General features: G+C 40.4%; 1 protein-coding gene across 1 annotated transcript; it reads right to left on the bottom strand.

The window, feature by feature from the left end:
- Positions 1 to 1,063: 1,063 nt before the first annotated feature.
- Positions 1,064 to 10,928, bottom strand: LOC131254835 (probable LRR receptor-like serine/threonine-protein kinase At3g47570). Its single transcript, XM_058255543.1, has 3 exons — positions 8,125 to 10,928; positions 5,621 to 6,037; positions 1,064 to 1,232 (listed from the first exon to the last, which is right to left on the bottom strand). Exons 1-3 carry the CDS (start codon positions 10,793 to 10,795, stop codon positions 1,195 to 1,197), a joined length of 3,126 nt encoding a protein of 1,041 aa, XP_058111526.1. The 5' UTR covers positions 10,796 to 10,928; the 3' UTR covers positions 1,064 to 1,194.
- Positions 10,929 to 19,971: the final 9,043 nt, after the last annotated feature.

Below are 19,971 nucleotides of genomic sequence, written 5' to 3'. Positions count from 1 at the left end.
CATTGTCCTATTCACCCCCCCTCTAGGACATATAGCTTGGCCTTTTCACACTCCATTTAACTTTTCGAGAAAAAAAAATCTCTTATTTCACGAAAGCAAATGCAAAGATGTTTGGTTGAACATCTAAGGACCTTTGGAGTCTTTCTACACATAATCGTAAAGAATAGAGAGTTGTCGAGATTTTATTGCTTCTAACAACACTCCAATCATGTGATTTTTGTTAAAGTTTCTATTTTGTATCTACAATGTTATGGTGTGATAAGGAGCCGGTTTACTCTAACAGGAAGTAGCAAATGTTATGGCAAAGTATTTGTATCTAAATTATAATGCAATTCATATAAAAGTTATTTTTCAACACATAATTTCTAATTTTTACCCTATTGTTAAAGTTCTACGAATATCCTAAATTTTTTTACAAGTTATTACATTGTTATATTTGTGACCCATGACAAATTACAAGGTGTCTAAACTTGCAATTTCTTGAATCTAATTAAAAATTTCAACCTAATGCCGATATTCCAACAAAAGGATATTATTTCTAATAAAAAGGATGTTTGAAATGTTCATATATCAGATTTAAGAGAACATTATTCAAATGTCTAGTCGGGAGGTGTTCTCATCTAATATACATTATGGTAGCCATTTGTTTTCCCATGACACCTAAATTCTATTTTTAAGTTCCATGATTATTCTAGTAATTTTCAAGGAAGCTTAAAATTTAGATTTCTAGATTCATAAAACCATATAGCTAATAGGAATTAAACTTAGTTCATGTCTCTAATTTCATCAATGTAACTTTGGAGTATTTAAATTTATATAAGTTCCATTTTCCCCAAGGACAAATTTATCTAAACTCCGATCTAATACCATCTTGTAACACCCCAGTTTTCATAACCCGAGTATAATACTTGTTTTCTGAAATTTTGAGTGTTAACCTTAAAATTTAAAGTCTAAATTTAAACAAACTTCTCAATATTCATTGTTAGCAATAATTACTAATGGAGTAAATTGTGCATTGAGTAAAAGTTTTTCATTCATAACAAAAATTCAAAAGTAGTGCCCATACAAAACTTATACAACCTAAATACCAAAAGTACCCTAATTTGAAATAGGAATTTATTAACTAATGATGAAGCTCGATATGCTCCAATGGGATCTCGTCTAGCTCCTCAACTACTTGATCCCTTTTAGCAACTAGGTGAACATCGTCGGCTCGCTCTGACCTGCATCCACTGATATGTTTTGATAATGTCAATAGCTATTGCAGTGAAGAATACTCTCTAAGATTACACACCTAGCATTCAAAATTTAGAATAGTTCGCAAGACATAGAAAAAGATATATTAAATAATAAATTTCTAACTCATGATCATATATACAAAGAATATAACCAACCAACATAATTACTCTATTAAGAAAATGTAAAAGGAACCATAATATAAATGGACATAACAAAATAATCAAATAATCAACATGTGACCTTATGCTTCACTCGGAAATCACATTGTATGTGAAATCCACAAGATGACTAGAAAATCAACAAGTGAACTTCCACTTCACTCGAAAATCATATAAAACTCCACAAGGTGACTAGAAAAATCAATAAGTAAACTTCAACTTCACTTACAAATAACAATAAAAGTGAACTCTGTAAGGTGAATAGAAAATCAACACATGAATTCCGACGTCACTCAGAAATTATAATGAACTCCGCATAAAATAAATCATGAAGCGGCAAAATAGCAAATATTCCATTAAAATCACATAAGGCAAATAGTCCATCCAAGGATGTAATAAAATTAAACTATCCCCAAAAGCCACATAGGCCCAAATGATCCCTAAGATGGTAAGTCCACAACAATTTTCATTTAATCCATTAGAAAAAATTGTCCACTAGATCAAGGACCTCCGAAATATCATCAAGTAATTAGAAGTGGCAAACATATAATTAATTAATCTATTTTTAACTTGAGATAACATATGACAATCAAATCATTTATTCTTAATAGAATTAAAGAGGCAAGTCGATTATTCAATTTAAGAGTCAATTGCATAAAAGATTAGCATATTCATGTACTGAGAAAAATAGATTAACCAAGTAACTCAATAAATTCTAAATATAATTAATTAAAACATCATCTATAATAAGATTAACGAACTCAAGTGATAAGCTTAAAGGGAGGAACTTCACTTTGGGATGCAGATACACTTGCTTGGCTTACAAAACACAAAAGATATGCTCCACTAGGAGTCCAAATATCCACACCTGAGTCGACATAAACGAACTCAGCTTCACTAAACTCGGCTACATCACAAACTAAATTAGCTCAACCTGGTTTCGAACAAACTCCATCTGAATAGTGAAATCCGGCACACTCTAGAAGAGAGCGTGTTATCCAGGAGTAGGCATGTATCCAAACCACTTTACATTTTATGCAATGGTTTGAATGATTTAAATTTCTATCTATTATGTTTTGTTGAACAATATACTTGATTTATTTACTGCAGCAAACATGTTTGACAGAATGCCTAAATGATGCTTTCACTAAGTAGACTTTATTTTTGCACTTCGTCTTGTTTATATTCCTTTACATAAGTATTTAGAAGTAAGTGCATGTTGATTATTTAGTTAAATTTTGAAAAGTCCAATTCACCCCCCTCTAGGACATTAGCCATATCTTAAAGCTTTGCTTGTAGTGGTAAAACTGCAATTTCAAGATTGAGCCCCATTATTATGCCTTCTTGGGATGCTTCTTTAATGCTCTCTCGTTCTTGAATTAACTTCTCATTTGCTCCCATGATTGTTGATGTAGATGCTTCAACTCTTACGATCAATCACCTTATATTTGATGCTTTAATGAGATGACCAAGGTAATAGGAGAAAGTAGAATCTCCTACAACTAAATAGATAGTTGTTATCCAATGCAAATTCACCTAGATGGGTGTTCTAAAGGTTAATAGACTAAGGATTTTCCTATGAAATTGTGTCTATTCACTAGAAAATGGTGGAGATCAAGTGCATCCTCATAATGAAAGTTGGAATCCTCATTAGAGTGGTAAATCTCAAGGAACATGACTTGAATCTCTTAAGTTTAAAGGCTTAAAAGTGAATTTAAGAGTGGGGAATCACCTAAGCTCTAATGGCATAAAAAATCATAAAAAATCCCAAGGTCAAAATGCCCTTTATAAAGAAGTTGAGTTCTAATGACTATAAGCAAGCATAAAATGACATCTTCGATCAATCGATCGATGTGTCGATCAGTCAAACTTAGTTTCACTTTGGCTAGAAATATTGCTAAATTAATTTTTTTGGCCATTCTCGATCAATCATTTGAGGATTTGCTCGATCGATTGATCGATTGAGGATTCGCTCGATTGATCAAGGATCAATCAAAATCACCCAATGTTCTACTGTCTTTAGATATACAATTTACAACAACTCTAAATCTCTATAACATATCTAAGCATGTCTAACTAAAGATCCTAAGGCCAAGGTATGATCAAATAAAGATTACCTATTAAGGAATAGATCATCTAGAGTTTAAGGTTGTTTTGAATCTATTTGGATCTAAGGTTAGGATCACCAAGGCACCTCATGATTAACCTGTTTTTCACTCCTTGATATTTCACGTCCTCTTGTGTCTTCGATCTTTAGTTTTTAAGGGCTGAACCGACTTACCAACACATGGACACATGTGATTGAATAATAAGTGCAATAATAGAAAGGTGCTAAGATAGTTAGCACACCTCTAGAATGCCACTTTAAGTTATCAACAAGGTTATGTCCAAGTATAGAAAATGAGATTTTAAATATGTCATGGGTATCATGTGCAACTATAATGGGGAGTCTCATGTATGTAATGGTTTGCACGAGGCCAAATATCTGACGGACAGTTAGTGCGGTCAATAGATATATGGCGAATGTAGGAAATGAGCATTGTAATGTTGTTAAGTAGATTTTAAGGTATCTCAAGTGCACAATCGACACTAGAATCATTTTCAGAGGACATAGAACTTTCGATGGAGTTCTAGACTTTTCAGAGGACATGGAACTTTCGATGGAGTTCTAGACTATGTGGATTCAGATTATACAAGTGATCTAGACAACAGGAGGTCCGCTATGAGATATATTTTCACATTAGCAGGCCAACCGGTATGTTGGAGACCTACATTATAGTTTATAATAAGGTTCTCTACAACCGATGCATAATATATAGTTACGACAGAGGCATCAAAGAAGGCACTATGGTTGAAAGGTCTGATAGGAGAACTCAGGTTGAAGCAAGAGGTGATTCGTTTACATTGCGATAGTCAGAGTTCTATTTATCTAGTGATGAATCAAGTGTATTATGCAAGAACCAAGCACATCAACGTGATGTTCCATAAGATACAAGAACTCATTACTTCTAAATAGATTCTGTTTTGAAAGATCCACATGGACAAGGATGCCACTGATATGTTAACTAAGCTGATGACCAGAGGGAGTTCAAGCATTACTTGTGCTTGATCAATCTCTCCATCCATTATTAAGATTATGCACCATTACACAGGGGTGTAAATGGATATGCATTCTAAGTGCGTTCTGGGTGGAGAATGTTGGGAGCAATCTATGCTCAAGGTGGAGGTTGTAAGGGAGATCCTTAAGGTGACTTATCATAATACAAGTCAATGTGGAGATTATTATGTATGATGCCTTGGATTCTGCCGATCTTCTTGTGTAGAGAAGCCCTATCTCAGTTCGACCGGTGTCTTTTCGGTTCAACCAAATTAGGGAAGGTTTCTTAGTTTTCTCACTATGACGATTTACATATTTTCATTTCAACCAAAATATGTGAGTTAGTTTATTTCGATTTGATAGGTCTCATTCGGTCCAACTGACAGGTTACACAGATTAGTACGAATCGTGGTATTTAAGTCCTTTTTTTATTAGGGCTTAAATTATAAGAGTGATTTCTCTCTAAGGGCAATGGTTTTATGAGGTAAGTCAATTTTCTACACTTATAAGGGCATGGGAATGGATTTTTTTCAAGGAGCCAGAGTTTTTCTAAGTGCGCAATGTAAGGGGAGATTGGGTTTCTACTATAATCGAAGAAGATGAGTGGTGTAAACTCTAACGCTTTTAATTATAGTGGATTTCTATCATTTTGTGCCATAATTGTTTCCCACAATGATTTTTTATATTAATTATCGTATGTTTTATGTAATTATTTTATTGGTTATTGTTTATTTGATTGTTTTATCTTTGTTGAACATGCTTCCACAAAGTGTATAAATTAACTATGTTATTAGATCCAAATTTCTACTACCTAATGTTCAAACATCAATTTTAAAACTTTTGCATAAAATATATTAACAATTAAACATAGTAGTAACCCAATATTCTTCTTATTATAATATGATAATGTCTTTTTCATATTAAATTCATTCTCTAGCAAAATATAAAATAAAGAAAAAGAAACACATCTCTGATATATCCAATATGAATACAAGTACTCTCTTAACCCAAGACTAAATATATCTGTAGCTTGTTTAGAAATGTATTCAACAAAGTAACTTTATTTGAAAATATTTCTCAACATAACTATCGATAATAACTTAGTAATGACTGAGGTAAGACAAACTTTCATCTAACATTTGTGATCTAACTTGTATGTCTCTGTGAATCTTGACCCCGAGATACTGGTTCTTGATTGCATGCATTTCTGAAGCCACATCTTTCATGCACATTCGTTCTCCTGGAGACTCTGAAGAGCACAATACACCGATTCTGACCATTAAAATCAAGCATTCATACGTTCTATTTCTTGTATTGATATGATTTCCATTGCCCTGAGTAACTTCAGTGTCTTCTATAAGCAGTTGTGGCTCAACAATCTTCATTACTTGTTCGGGCAAAGCCAACTTAGCGAAATGATGAAGGCTTAGATTGTCCATAAACATGCCATCAGTTGGCCTCTTTCCAGTGATCATCTCTAATAGAAGGATTCCATAGCTGTAAACATCTCCTTGTGTAGATGCTTTACTGCCCATCGCATATTCTGTAATTAATACCTCTCATATTAAAATGTAAGTGACCAGTTGGATACAAATAATATCAAAGGTTAAATTTAGAGAGAGGGGAAATATTCTATTTAAACAAGTAATTAGCATTTTTGCTATTCTAAGGATCTAAATTTCCAACATCAATTGGTGTGCTATGAACTTATAAGTGCTTACAAAGATGTTCAAAATTGATCAAGACTCTACTACTAAAGTGAAAGAACTCAACATGTCAATCATCAACTGAATAAAAGACTTGTTGTTATGATTTTTGTGTAACACATATCTTAGCTTAAGACATTATAAGAAAATAATTCTTTATATCTTGCTATGGTGTGATTAATGAGGGGTGCAAGTGAGTACAACTTTGTCTATATAGATCTTGTTGGATATATCCTTTAAATTTGAGGTCATTCTTTTAGGATCCGAAACCAGATAAAATCAGGTTGAGGTAAGATTTACCTGTGTTCCACATTCAATGTACAAGAGGTGGCCTACTTGATCACAAGAATGATCGGGCTAAAACCCACATAATGAATAGGCATTAGTCATATGTGGGGGCTTATAAAAACCTAAGCCATTCAACAAGTGGAACCCATTATAAAAATACCATGCCAATACAGTAAAATGTTCCATTAATCAACAACGCCTATGGGAAAATTTGGAAGCTTAGAAAAACATGACTACTATTTCATGTTCAAGGTACATGTGGTTGATCAACGTACAAAGATCTACCTATTCAACTCGGAAGCATAATCTTATCCCAGTGCATATTTGAAATGGTCTCAACTCATGGATGGTTATGATTTTATTGTGTATACCACGATAGCATGTGTACTTTTCCAGTACATCTGAGAACCCAAAGAAGTAATCGCGTGAGCGTGAGATGCTCCAACCACATGTATGCTTTGAATAAGTATATTTGGTATACCTCTTAAAAGTGCCCATATGAGTGGATGAGCCATTCTTTGGCACAAGATTGTCTTCATGCTGGGATTACCTTGTCCCACACACCCAAGTAGATAAGTGTAAAGATATGTAGGGGGCTAGAATACCTTTTTATACATACAATTACTAGGGGTGTGCTCTCACCTTTTGGGGGTGTGTGTAGAGAGAGAATGTTTCATGTCCAATTGGTTGGACTAGAAGTTACGCTCTACCCAATGAATAACCTACAACCTCTTAAGTGAATGCGGCATCCAACCGATCTAATAGGTTAGGCCCACCATGAGGATCATTTGCACTGCAAAAATCAGCTTCATCCACCCATAAGGTGGATCACATCTATAAAAAAACAATGACCATCCATTGATAAATAGACTTGCTCAATTATTTGATGGTTGATTTTTTCATGAGGCAATCCTTGTGATGGGGCCAATCTATTGCACGGATTGGATGCTGATTTGAAATCCACCTAGATCACAAGGTTTGTCACCTTATTTCACACCAAGGCCCAAAAAACATCCCCTTCCATGATTTAGGTAGACCACACAATTGGAAATAATACGCGGAAAACACTCACCTTCCAAACTGTTCCAATTCGTATGGCTCACTTGAATCACAAATGGGTCTGCTTTTTGAGCCTTGTGCCTTATTTTAGTGTGCAAGCTAATGGTTGGAGTTGATTTCATATTATCATGGTACTGGACCCAGTAAAAATTAAAGGTTGTCCTCTCCTAACTTTTAGTTTGATGTGGCCCACTTAAATCATAGGTCAGCTTGAGTTTTGGCCCCGAATCTTACTCGGGGTGACGTATCTAATGATCGGAGTGGATTTCACAGTGGGCCATAGAGAAATTAACAATGGTGGGCATCCCTCTCCCCAATTATTTCCCTTGGAATCGCTAACCTAAATCAGAACGAGTCTGATTTTTTGACCTGGGGCCTAACATGGGCTAATGCATCTATTGATTAGAATGGATTTCGGATGCATATCACAGTGGGCCTACCCAAGCCCACCCTACTCTGGTCGCACCGCCAGTACTCTCCTGCAAAGCGAATAGCCAGACTAGGTGGGTGTGTGTTTTTGTTCATATTTATGTATTCATATACAAGAATTAAATAAGGTAATAGAAAAAATTGTTACCTGGAGCGATGTATCCAAAGGATCCCTTGATTCCAACCGAGTTAGTTTGAGCAACCTCAGGTAAGAACCTAGCTAGCCCGAAATCGCCCACACGAGCAATCATGTCATCATTAAGAAGAATATTGCTTGGCTTTAAATCTCGATGAATGATTGGCGTTTGGCAATGATTATGCAGATAATCCAGTGCAGAAGCCACATCAATAGCTATGTTTAGCATTTGAGTAAACTTCAAGTTCCTTCCAAGCTGGTCATCGCCATCTCTGTGCAACCACTTGTCTAGACTTTCATTGGGCATGTACTCGTAAACTAGAGCTTTAAAATCATTGCCCTTGAAATCAATGCTTACACAGCAAGTTAAGATCTTAACAAGATTCCGATGCCTAATGTTTTTCAAGGCTTCGCATTCAGCCATGAAGCTCCTCAGAGCTCCTTGTTGTTGAAGATTGAAGACTTTCACTGCTACTGTAGTTCCATCACGATCTAGAGCCCCTTTATATACAGCACCAAAACTTCCAGTGCCGACCAAATTGGCAGAAGAGAAGCCATCTGTTGCTTTAAAGAGTTCCGCATAAGACATGGTGATGAAAGGATCCTCCGCAGAAGGCACATCAACAGGTTTCCTTCTTGACTTTCTTACCCAATAAAGAGTGGCAAAGATGCATGATACTAACAAAAGGCACAGGACAACAACAACAACTGAGATTTTTACTTTTGATGCAAGATACTTTCTCTGTTTCTTGGAAGCTTGGCTAGAGCATTGAGGCAAATTTAATTCTGGAATACCCCCACAAAGCTTATTATTTCCGAGCACTGAAACTTGACTGGCATTTCCAAAGACCCCTTGTTTCGGTAATTCACCCTCAAAATTATTAAAGGATAGATTTAGAGACTCTAGAGCAAGCTTCCCCAGATATTTTGGAATCTCCCCAGAAAGGTTGTTGCGTGAAAGATCCAGGGATCGAAGGCCTTTTAGAGTACTAAATGTTGGAGGAATTGATTCTTGAAAGAAGTTTCCATCCAACCAGAGATTCTCTAAGCTGAGACAATTGCCTAGCGAGATTGGAATTTCTCCTGACAATTTGTTATCTGAAACACTCAATGTCGAGAGAGTTTTCAAGTTACCAACTTCAACTGGCAAACTATCGGTAAAAGAGTTATTTCCAATGGAAAGTTCAATCAAAGATGGAAAGATGAAAAGTTGTTTGGGTAAGCTACTGCTGAACTTATTACTGTCGAGGTACATGAATTGCAGGTTTTTGCAATTACCGATAGTTGAAGGTATGCTCCCCGATAAATTGTTTTCAGATAAACTGAGTTCCAACAATTGAGAGATGTTGCCTAAGGAAGATGGAATTTGCCCTGATAATTCATTTGCTTCAAACCAAAGCTTTCTTGCCTGGTTAAGCTTCCCAATACCAATGGGAATAGTACCTGTTAAAAAGTTATCGGCCATATCCAGTGCTGTTAAGTCGACAAGATTCTGAATCCCAGATGGTATGCTTCCGAATATTTTGTTATCTCCCAAAGTAAGCCAAGTCAGTTGGGTCGAAAAATTAGACATGGAGTCAGGCAGCGCACCGCTGAGATGATTCCCGCGTACCTGCAGCAATCGCAATCTACTGCAATTGGTCAAAGAATCGAGAAAAATCAAGTCATGAGATTTTCCAATTCCAAGTTTATTACCCCACAAGCGTAACTGGGACAGACCCTCGAGGCTTCCAAAATTCGTAGGTACAGATCCGCTAAAGCTATTGCTAGCAAGGTCAATACTTACTAGTCCTGAAGCATTGGATAATGAAATTGGTATGGGTCCTGTGAATTGGTTTGCTCCAGCGTAAAGCTCTTGGAGATTAGGAAGAGTGAGGCCCAAGTTAGGAGGAAGGTTTCCATGCAATCTGTTATTTCCCATGTCCAAAAACTTAATAGAGGAGAGATTGTATAGCTGGGGTGGAATCCTACCTGACAGTTCATTTTCAGCAATGTCAAACTCCTCTAAGCTTGCCAATCGACCAAGGTCATCTGGTATGCTGCCATCGAGACTGTTTGCTGTGAGATAAAGGAAAGAGAGAGACGAAAGGTTTCCAAGTGAAAGTGGGATGCTTCCTGTAAGATTGTTCTCACCAAGAGACAATACAGTGAGTTTCAATAGAGAGCCAATCTCAGTTGGAATCCTCCCTGCCAACCCATTATGGTAAAGATAAAGGACTTCGAGTTTCGAACAGTGGGTCAGATTTGTTGGAATTTCTCCGGTGAGTGTGTTATTGCGCAGACGGAGAAACCGCAAGCGGAACAACTGGCCCATCTGTTCAGGAATCGGTCCGCTGAAGCTGTTGTTTGTGAGATCGATTCTATTGAGGAAGGTGAGGTTCCCTATGAAGGGAGAAATGGGGCCCACCAAGTTCTTGTTTGTGAGGATCAAGGCAGTGACCCTTTGAGGATGGCGGCGACCACCGCATGTGACTCCTTGCCAGCGACAGAAGCGGAGAGTATGGTTCCATGAACTCAAGGAATGGAGAGGATCGTCGGTTATCAGATCTTTAAAGTGGAGCAAAGCAAGGTGATCGGTTTCGTTGGAGAAGTGAGTGGCTGATGCGAAGAAGCATGGAACGTGAGTGGAAGAGAGAAGGAGAAATGACCAAAATGCCAATAGGGTCATAGGTGGGAGCTCCATAACAGTGTTTGTGAATGAAGGAAAGCCAAAGCGAGGAGACAAATATGGAGTGGATTCTGAGCCCTTGATGACTTGAGGAGTCAATTTATAATAAAATGATCACATGATTTTGGTGGGTCCCAGTTTACCATATTATTTTCTTTTTCTTTTTTCTTTATCCTTTTTCAATCAAGTCGCTGTCCAAAACGGACGCCGATTCGGTACTACCACCAATAGTACCTAGCTAGAGACGGACGGTCCTGTTAGGGGCTCTTTGGAGCCCACCGTGAGATATATATATTTTATCCCTTTTGAAATATCATTTTTGAATGAGCCCAACAAATATGAAGGTTGTAAGGCTTAAGTAGACTACACCAAAGTAAGCAATGAGATTGAAAGCCTACCACTAAAAACTTCTCGAGGCCTACATAAGTTTCGAATCAAGCTGACATTTATGTTTAACTTCCATTCATGTCTAGGTGATCTTATGAGCAGGTTGGATGGCAAATAAACATCGCGGTGGGCACTAGTAAGTTTTCAAAGTAGAAGTTCAATTCCTACAGCTTCATGTGGTGTGGTACACTTAGCCTTTGATCTGCCTTGTTATTATATTAATGTCTCAACTCCCACGTCCAAAATGTAAATAGAGGAGAGATTGTAGAGCTGAGGTGGAATCCTACCTGTCAGTTCATTTTGACTAATGCCAAACAACTCAAAGCTTGCCAACCGACCAAGGTCATCTGATATGCTGCCATCCAGATTGTTTCTAGAGAGAAAAAGGAAAGAGAGAGACGAAAGGTTTCCAAGTGAAAGTGGGATGCTTCCAGTAAGATTGTTCTCACCAAGATCCAATTCAGTGAGTTTCGATAGAGAGCCAATCTCAGTTGGAATCCTCCCTGACAACTGATTCCGCCGAAGATAAAGGAATTCGAGTTTGGAACAGTGGGTCAGATTTGTTGGAATTTCTCCGGTGAGTGTGTTATTGCGCAGAGGGAGAAACCGCAAGCGGAACAACTGGCCCATCTGTTCAGGAATCGGTCCGCTGAAGAAGTTGTTTGAGAGATCGATTCTCTTGAGGAAGGTGAGGTTCCCTATGAAGGGAGAAATGGGGCCGACCAAGTTCTTGTTTGTGAGGATCAAGGCAGTGACCCTTTGAGGATGGCGGCGACCACAGCATGTGACTCCTTGCCAGCGACAGAAGTGGAGAGTATGGTTCCATGAGCTCAAGGAATGGAGAGGACCGTCGGTTATCAGATCTTTAAAGTGGAGCAAAGCAAGGTGATTGGTTTCGTTGGAGAAGTGAGCGGCTGATCCGAAGAACCATGGAAAAGAGACAAGGAGAAATGACCAAAATGCCCATAGGTTCATAGGTGGGCGCTTCATATTAGAGTTTGTGAATGAAAGAAAGCCAAAGCGAGGAGACAAATATGGAGTGGATTCTGAACGCTTGATGACTTGAGGAGTCTACTCATAAGAAAATGATCCGATGATTTTGGTGGGTCCCAGATTACCATATTATTTTCTTTCTTCTTCTTCTTCTTCTTCTTCTTTTTAAAGTAATACTGAACCAGGTCGCTGTCCAAAAGGGTCACAGATTCGGTACTACCCCCACCCGTACCGAGCAAGAGTCCAACGTGACTATATATTTTATCCATACCGTCCATCCATTTTCAGATATCCGTCCAAAAAAATAAAAAGTTGATATCATTTTCGGCATTAGCCATACAAATTTGAAGATTGAAGGGTCGACCACACGAAAGGAAGAAGTGGGGATTGAAAGCCTACCAAACCAAAGCTGATATTTATGTTTTCCCTCCATTCATGTCCAAGTGATCTTATGAGCAGGTTAGATGGGAAATAAACATCAGCGGTAGACACTAGTAAGCTTTCAACTGTAGAAGTTCAACCACTGCTGCTTCCTACTTCCTGTGGTGCGGTCCACCTGAGCCTTTGATGTGCCTCGTTATTGGATAAATGTCTTAAAATGAAGTATCAAAATAGATGAACGGCATGGATAAAGTATATACATCACAGTGGGTCTCACGGATTCCCTGACAGGACCGTCCATCTCCAATGGTGGGGTAATACCCAATCGACGTGATGCGGGGGTTTTATCCACTCACATCGGTTTTGACCAAGTATTTCAGGGCCTGTTTAGCCAGGCAGATTGGAAGGGATTGGAAGATAGATCCCGGGATTGGCCAGGCGTGCCAAACAGACACGGGATCCTCATCCCGGAATATAGCAATCCCATGGATCTTAAGACAATCCACTGACATCACCATCATTACCTTTAAATCCCATCCAATCCACCCTAATCCCTTCAGAATTGCCTGGGACGTGTTTGGTTCGAGGGATTAAAAGGGACTGGAAGGTTTAATCCCAGGATTGGCCGGGCGTGCCAAACAGACCGGATATAGCAATCCCAGGATATAGCAATCCCATAGATCTTGCACCAATCCACTAACGAGCAATCATTACCTTGAAATCCGTGCAATCCACTCTAATACCATCCAATCCCGTCTAATCTACTCGGCCAAGCAGGCCCTCAGGGAATGCGCTAAAAACAAAGGCGGATTCAAGGCTCGAATATACCTGTAGACACGGAAAATTGGCGCCCACGCTGATTTAGATGTTATGTTTTAGTGGTGGGGGTGATTACACTGATTTGTGAATGTTGGAGTCGTCACTAGCCAATTAATCTCAGAATCCCGCAGTTGGCTAGAACCCGCAAAATGTGTACGGTTGGAGATATCCGAATATTCTCCTACCTTAAATTGACTCCTGGTCTGCGATCCGGGATTCCGAGTAAGGGACCTTGGTTACAAAGAGGGAAGGTGTTAGGCACCCTCTCTGCCCGTACAAATGTACGGTCTCTACTTAGTGTGGTAAATAAATCTCAAGGGATAAATGAGGTGGTCGGAATAGGAGTAGGCACACAAGGATTTCTGATGTAGAAAGATCCAAGATTTCGGCAAGCCACAGAGCATACATCCAATAATGTGTCTAGAGAGCGGATGTGATGATTCTTATGTAAAAAGGTAAAGAAAAGTGGACTAGTTCACTTAAGAATTTCTGATGTGACAGGATTCAATGTACGGCAAATCACAGAGCATACGTTCACTAGAGATCTAAAGAAGCAGGGGGTTGAGAAGGGAATAGATGAGTAGGCTAAGACATGAACTGAGCCATGATCAATCCGGGCTAGACTTGGGGATTGGGATGGTTGGGAAGGTAGGGAGTAGGCGGGGATAACTGAAAAATCTGGACTTAGAGGCTTGGGAGCTCCTCCTCACCCTCACTCTATTCCTCCCTCCTCTCTCTCTCTCTCTCTCTCTCTCTCTCTCTCTCTCTCTCACTTAGCTTTGGAAATGAGAAGTTGTTGTTGTGTCTCTTGAAATGAGAAGAGGAGAGAGCTATTTATAGCCTTCTCTAATGGCTCTATGGTAAATTGGGGGTAGGTAGGGGTTAAAATGATGTAATGGAGGCTTGTGATTGGCTAGGGAGAGAGGAGCGCCACGTGGCACACTCTCATTGGCTCTTGAGGCTGGTAAAATGGTAAATAGTAAAGGTTGGGGGGTAAATCAAGAGAAAGTTGATTTTCGAATGTTGGGACAGCTGTCTCCAGAAGATCACACACGCCCGGCGAGCAAAGGTAATTGGATTACCGCCGGCGGTAGTCCGACTACCGCCCGGGCTAGGTTTAATCCAAAACTCGTGTGGCTGGCTCCGCGCACATTTTTTGAGAGGAAGCGGTAGTTTGACTACCACCGGAGGTAGTAAACTACCGCTCGGGTACAGTTTCTCCTGAAATTTAACCGGTGGGTCCTTTTTTGGGTCCTGAGAGTGGAACAAAGTCTGTTTTAGATATTTGGCTTGAGAATGGCTCAAAATTGGCTCGATTATTACCTAAAAATGGCCCGAGAAATGGGTTGATTGTGGGTGAAGGTTTAGGTATGCTTTGGATTAGGATTTTGTGTTCGGATTGTTGATCATGGCACGGATTGTCCTTGCCTCTTTAAGATGTTAGCCTGAGTGGGGTGTCCATAGATGCCCCTCTTTAGTCGAGGTTACGAGCAACCGAAGGTCAAAGCGAGTGGACACCCCACCCTTCTGGTCAGAAAGGATAGTGATTCGAATCTTTCGCCTACCATTGTATCATTGTGAACTGACTGTTTGGAAAAGAGGTGACTTGAACATATCATGAGGGTTGAGGAAAATGTTGTGATTGTCCTTGCGCGTTAGTGCGGCATTACGGGTCACCAACCACAACCCTTTCACGTCAAATTGTTAATAGCATTGGAGGGTAAGTTTGAAAAGTAGGGCCTCTGCGCGTTGGTGCTGCTTTACAAGGATTCCCGTACTGTTTGGTCTGTCGTTCCTTTGCTATGTAATCACCCTAGGAGTATTCGATCCATTTAATCGTCAAAGTGGTTAGTTGCCCTGTACGTTGGTACGGCCTTACGGGGAACTCACTACGCCGACTTCGACTCGATCAAATTTTGCGAACATCCCGGACTAAGTATGTGCAAGTAATCCTTTGCCATGCAGTCTGCTGATTCTGATATTTTGGTTACAATGGATTGTTATCACTTCGAGTTTGATTATTCTTTCCAGAGATAAATCCAATCATTTTTACTAGCATTCATACGACTGTCCAGATATAGAAATCAGGCCAATCGTACATGTATTATGTACGAATTCGATCATCCTTCGGGGAAATCAAGAGATCGGATCTTATTTAGCTAACAGCAACTGGAGAATATGGAAGATTCCTCAGTGTACTGTATGTTACGTGCATTTTTTTAAATTTTATTTGAAAGCTATTTCCTTTGGAACTAGACTCCTCGGGGATTTTATTTGAAAATAGTTTTGGATTTTAGAAAATATCCATTTGATCTCGCAGGTGGGCGTCGTCGTTCGGTTTTTATTTGTGAAAATTAACAATCGCATTGCCTCCACTGATGAGCTAGCGGGGCTAACGGTCTTTATTCGAAATGTTTTTTTTGAATCATCCATCTGATCTCGAGGGAGGGCGTCGTCGTCCGGCTTTTATTGTACAGTCTGGATCGAATAGCCAGATGGCCTCCACTAATGAATTAATGGGGCAATTGGGGAACATGGGCCTGATTTGGACATGTGGGCCTAGGACCATGGGCCTTGAAATCAGGCTTATGAAGTGGGCCTTTCTTTGGATATGTGGGCCTAGGAAATGGGCTTCAAAACATGGGCCTCGTGGGTTTTGAAATGTGGGCCTTTGGGGCTTTGAACTTGTGTGCCTCTGGTGCGTTGAAATATGGGCCTCTTGGGCTTTGAACTATGAGCCTCTGGGGCTTTGAAATGTGCATCCCAGACTTTGTTGGCTGCTTGTCGTGTATATGCATGATTGTTTTTGTTTTTTTGTTTTTTTGTAAAGGAAAGTGATGTATAGAAAGACTTTTTTTTAACAGGAATGAAAATTTTTGTTTACGCCAAATTCATCAGTATTTGCTTATGTCTGAACTTGTGTTTGAATGGTAGAATCAGAACATTGAACTCAGCCCATGTCAAATCCGGTATTCTAAGTTGTTTGCCAAGGATCTTTGTTCCCTGAGAGTAGCGCACATTAGGATCATGCCCCTTGGATATGGGCAAAGTCTAACAGAATTCTGATCCAGGACCTATCATTTTCATGTGTTTCTTCTCTTTTCTCATTGCCTTGGCTTCCTTTGTACCTGCACTTTTTTCATTTATTTTTTTATAACCATTTTTGCCTGTAACGCCTTTTCAGGTTTCACCACGACCGACTTTCTCGTTATTTTTGCGCATGGCTTCCTTTCTAATTTCACCACATCCCAAGTTTTTGCTCTTGCCTGCCCCTTGGCAGCTGTGCTCTTTTTACCCTTGGAACCTTTTTAGGTTTTCACCAAGTCCGCTACATGCCCTTTCGGGTTTTCACCTCACCCGTTTTTCTTAAGCACATTACTTTTTTTTATTTCTCTTTTTCTTGTACAGAGGCGGGAGGCTAAACTCCATTCATTGCTGGCCGACTGGTGAGCTGCCTGACTTTGTCTTCAATCACGATCGTGAAGCTGTTGACATTCGGTTAAACTATCCTGGTGGTGACTTGTGTTCTCACTCATTGGGTTTGACTCATCTTTCTTTTTCTTTTTCTTTTTTTCCTTTTTTTTGGACTGCGCGCTTTATTCGTCCATTTTTTTATTTCTTTATCTTTTTTCTTCTTTTTTTTGAACCCTTTATTTTTTGCAACACTTATTGGAGGGAAGGAATGATGATAGAATGTACCTCAGGATGCTAACCTTTTGTCGTTTGACTTTAGCTTTCCGATTGTAGTTGTTGACATAGTCAGGTAGGATTACCCATGATAGATATTCACATTATCGGCGTTGATAGGCTCTGGAAGATCTTTGCCCCTAATGATGGTGAGATGAAGGGAACCTCCCGGAAGAATCTTCTCAAACGATCAGCGGATCATCCTAGGATGGCTTGGACTTGCCCCCTGAATCTAGTAGGTGCAAAGGTAAGATATGCATTATGTAAGACGCGTATCCTAGCTTATACCATTCGGTAGGCTTCCGCGGTCCTCCCAGTTGAATTCCGGCGACCCGCGATCTGTAAGACCCGTATCCTAGCCTGTACCATTCCATAAACTTCCGCGGTCCTCCCAGTCGAATTTCGACGACCCGCGACACGTAGATAACATTGGCGCATGCTCTTGAGTCACATCCTGTAAACCCAAGCCGAGTCAAAACGAGACCTATGTCATTGCGACCACGGCATCGCCGCGGTTTCGACGACTCGTCTCGTGCGTCAATGCGATGCTCAGATTATGAGATCCGGCCCGTGCATTATCTAGGTCGTTGATCGCTTGATCGTGGGACCCACCTACCCCTATTGTTGTACTTCCCTAAAAAAAAAATAATTACTATGATGTCACCCTAGGGGTGACATCACCCTACCCTACCACCTTACCTTCCCTTTTCCCCATAAGTCAAACTCATTAACTCCCATTACCTCACCATCCCTCTCTCCCATCACTCCCTTACATCATTTCTCTCTTTCACTTCTCTCCATTCCAAGCAATCCCTCCATGGAGCAACCCACGTCCATGGCTCCCATGAGAGAGCTAGTGTGGCCCACCTCCCTATCTCCCATCTCCACCATCCAATGATCATCTCCACCATTGAAATTGTTTCTTTGGGGCTCTATCATGCATTGGCGGAAGAAGGAAGAAGAGATCTCGAGGTGGGTGCTTCTGTACATGGGTCTCACCATGAGGTATTTGTTATACCAAAACGGTCCATCCATCTGCCTTGTGCGGCCCACCCCTGCATGTGCGGGTGGAGCCCACTGTAATGTATTTGTTTCATCCACACCTCCAGACCTCTGGACGGTGCTGGATGGTGCCAGGCCATCGCGATGCACGTGTTTGCACACCACGCCGTTCATCTGTTTGCTGGTGGGGCCTGTTGGTGTGTGTGGCGCCCACACGTGGGGCCCACCTTAAATATGGTATCCACGCCCTCCATTTGCCTTGTACGGCCCACCCTAATGTTCTACATCTACACCGTCCTTGCTGTGACCGACCATGATGCAGGTGTCGTATCTACAACATCCAACTATTTTGAGAGATAATGTTATGGCTTGGGAAGAAGAATAAGACAGATTAGTGATCAGGTGGACCACACTGCAGGAGAAACAGTGGAGATTGAACGTCCACCACTGAAACCCTCTTTTTATTTGGGTCACAAGAATTTTGAATCATCATGATATTCGTTTTTCCATACAACTCTGGACTTTGTGACCATATGATCAGGTTGGACGGAAAATAATACGGTGGGCCCCATGAATTTAAACGGTGAAATCATTATCTCCACTGTTATTGTGGTATATCCCAGATGATCCTTCTATGAGATTTACTTTTGGCAATGCTCTAAAATAACCTCTAATTGATATGTGGGCCCCACCTTGATGTGATGTATGTTGGGCCCATTTGAGTCCCATTGTGATGTATATTGAGTCCGTGAGTGAGGCCCGATGCGATGTATACAAGGCTCATATGATGGGGCCCACCTGCTCGAATTTGAGGCCCATGGGCATGGCCCATTATGATGTATTCGTGGCATATGGGCAAGGCCCATAGTGATATGCGTTAGGCTCATTAGTGCGGCCCCTTTGATGCAGCCCAGTTGATATATATGAGGCCCTTTGGTGTGGCCCAAGGACGCGGTCCACTTGATGTATATGAGGCCCTTTGGTGCAGCCCAAGGATGCGGTCCACTTGATGTATATGAGGCTCCTTGGTGTGGCCCGTGGATGCGATCCACTTGATGTATACGTGGCCCTTGTATAAGGCCCATGTAATGTATATTAGGCCTTGTGTGAGGCCATGGGTCCACTTTATGTTTATCTATATGCGGGCCACTCCTTGAGAGCAATGATGGTTAAATGTCCACATTGATGGACAGTGATGGTTTAATGTCCACATTATGACCTTCCCTTAAGCCTTGATCGATTGATTCTGATTGACTTGACCGATTGCCGATTAGCGATCGAGGCTATTTATCATGACCGATTGTTGTGACCGATTTGCCGATTTTGATTGTTATGGCCGAATTCTGATTCCGATTGACTCGACCGATTGCCGATTAGCGATCGAGACCATTCATCATGACCGATTGTCGTGACCGATTTCGATTGTCATAACCGATTGCCGATTCCGATTAGCTTGACCGATTGTCGATTAGCGATCGAGGCCATTTATCATGACCGATTGCTGTGACCGATTTGCCGATTTCGATTGTTATGGCCGAATTTTGATTTCGATTGACTTGACCGATTACCGATTAGTGATCGAGGCCGTTTATCATGACCGATTGTCGATTTTGATTGATGTGACCTATTGTTGATTCTGATTATCGATCGATCCCGATTGCCGTGACCGATTTGCCGATTTTGATTGTCATAACCGATTGCCGATTCCGATTAGCTTGACCGATTGCCGATTAGCGATCGAGGCCATTTATCATGACCGATTGCTGTGACCGATTTGCCGATTTCGATTGCCAAGGCCTATTGTTGATACCTATATGATGTATATGCGACCTGTAGTTGAGGCCCATTATGATGTATTTGAGGCCTATGGGCATGGCCCATTGCGATGTATTCGTGGCCTATGGGCAAGTCCCATTGTGATA

The sequence above is a fragment of the Magnolia sinica genome, chromosome 9, assembly GCF_029962835.1.
Source record: "Magnolia sinica isolate HGM2019 chromosome 9, MsV1, whole genome shotgun sequence".
Classification (NCBI taxonomy): Eukaryota; Viridiplantae; Streptophyta; class Magnoliopsida; order Magnoliales; family Magnoliaceae; genus Magnolia; species Magnolia sinica.
The sequence above is the reverse complement of the archived record's forward strand: the minus strand, read 5'-3'. Positions and strand labels throughout refer to the sequence as shown.

What these genes read in the sequence shown, in the direction of transcription:
- LOC131254835 (XM_058255543.1), bottom strand. Translation starts at nt 10,795, where the DNA reads ATGGAGCTCCCACCTATGACCCTATTGGCATTTTGGTCATTTCTCCTT. An exon ending in CTTTGGATACATCGCTCCAG is followed by an intron (nt 6,038 to 8,124) that starts GTAACAATTTTT and finishes TATTAATTACAG; the next exon opens with AATATGCGATGGGCAGTAAA. An exon ending in ATCACAAATGTTAGATGAAA is followed by an intron (nt 1,233 to 5,620) that starts GTTTGTCTTACC and finishes AAAACATATCAG; the next exon opens with TGGATGCAGGTCAGAGCGAG.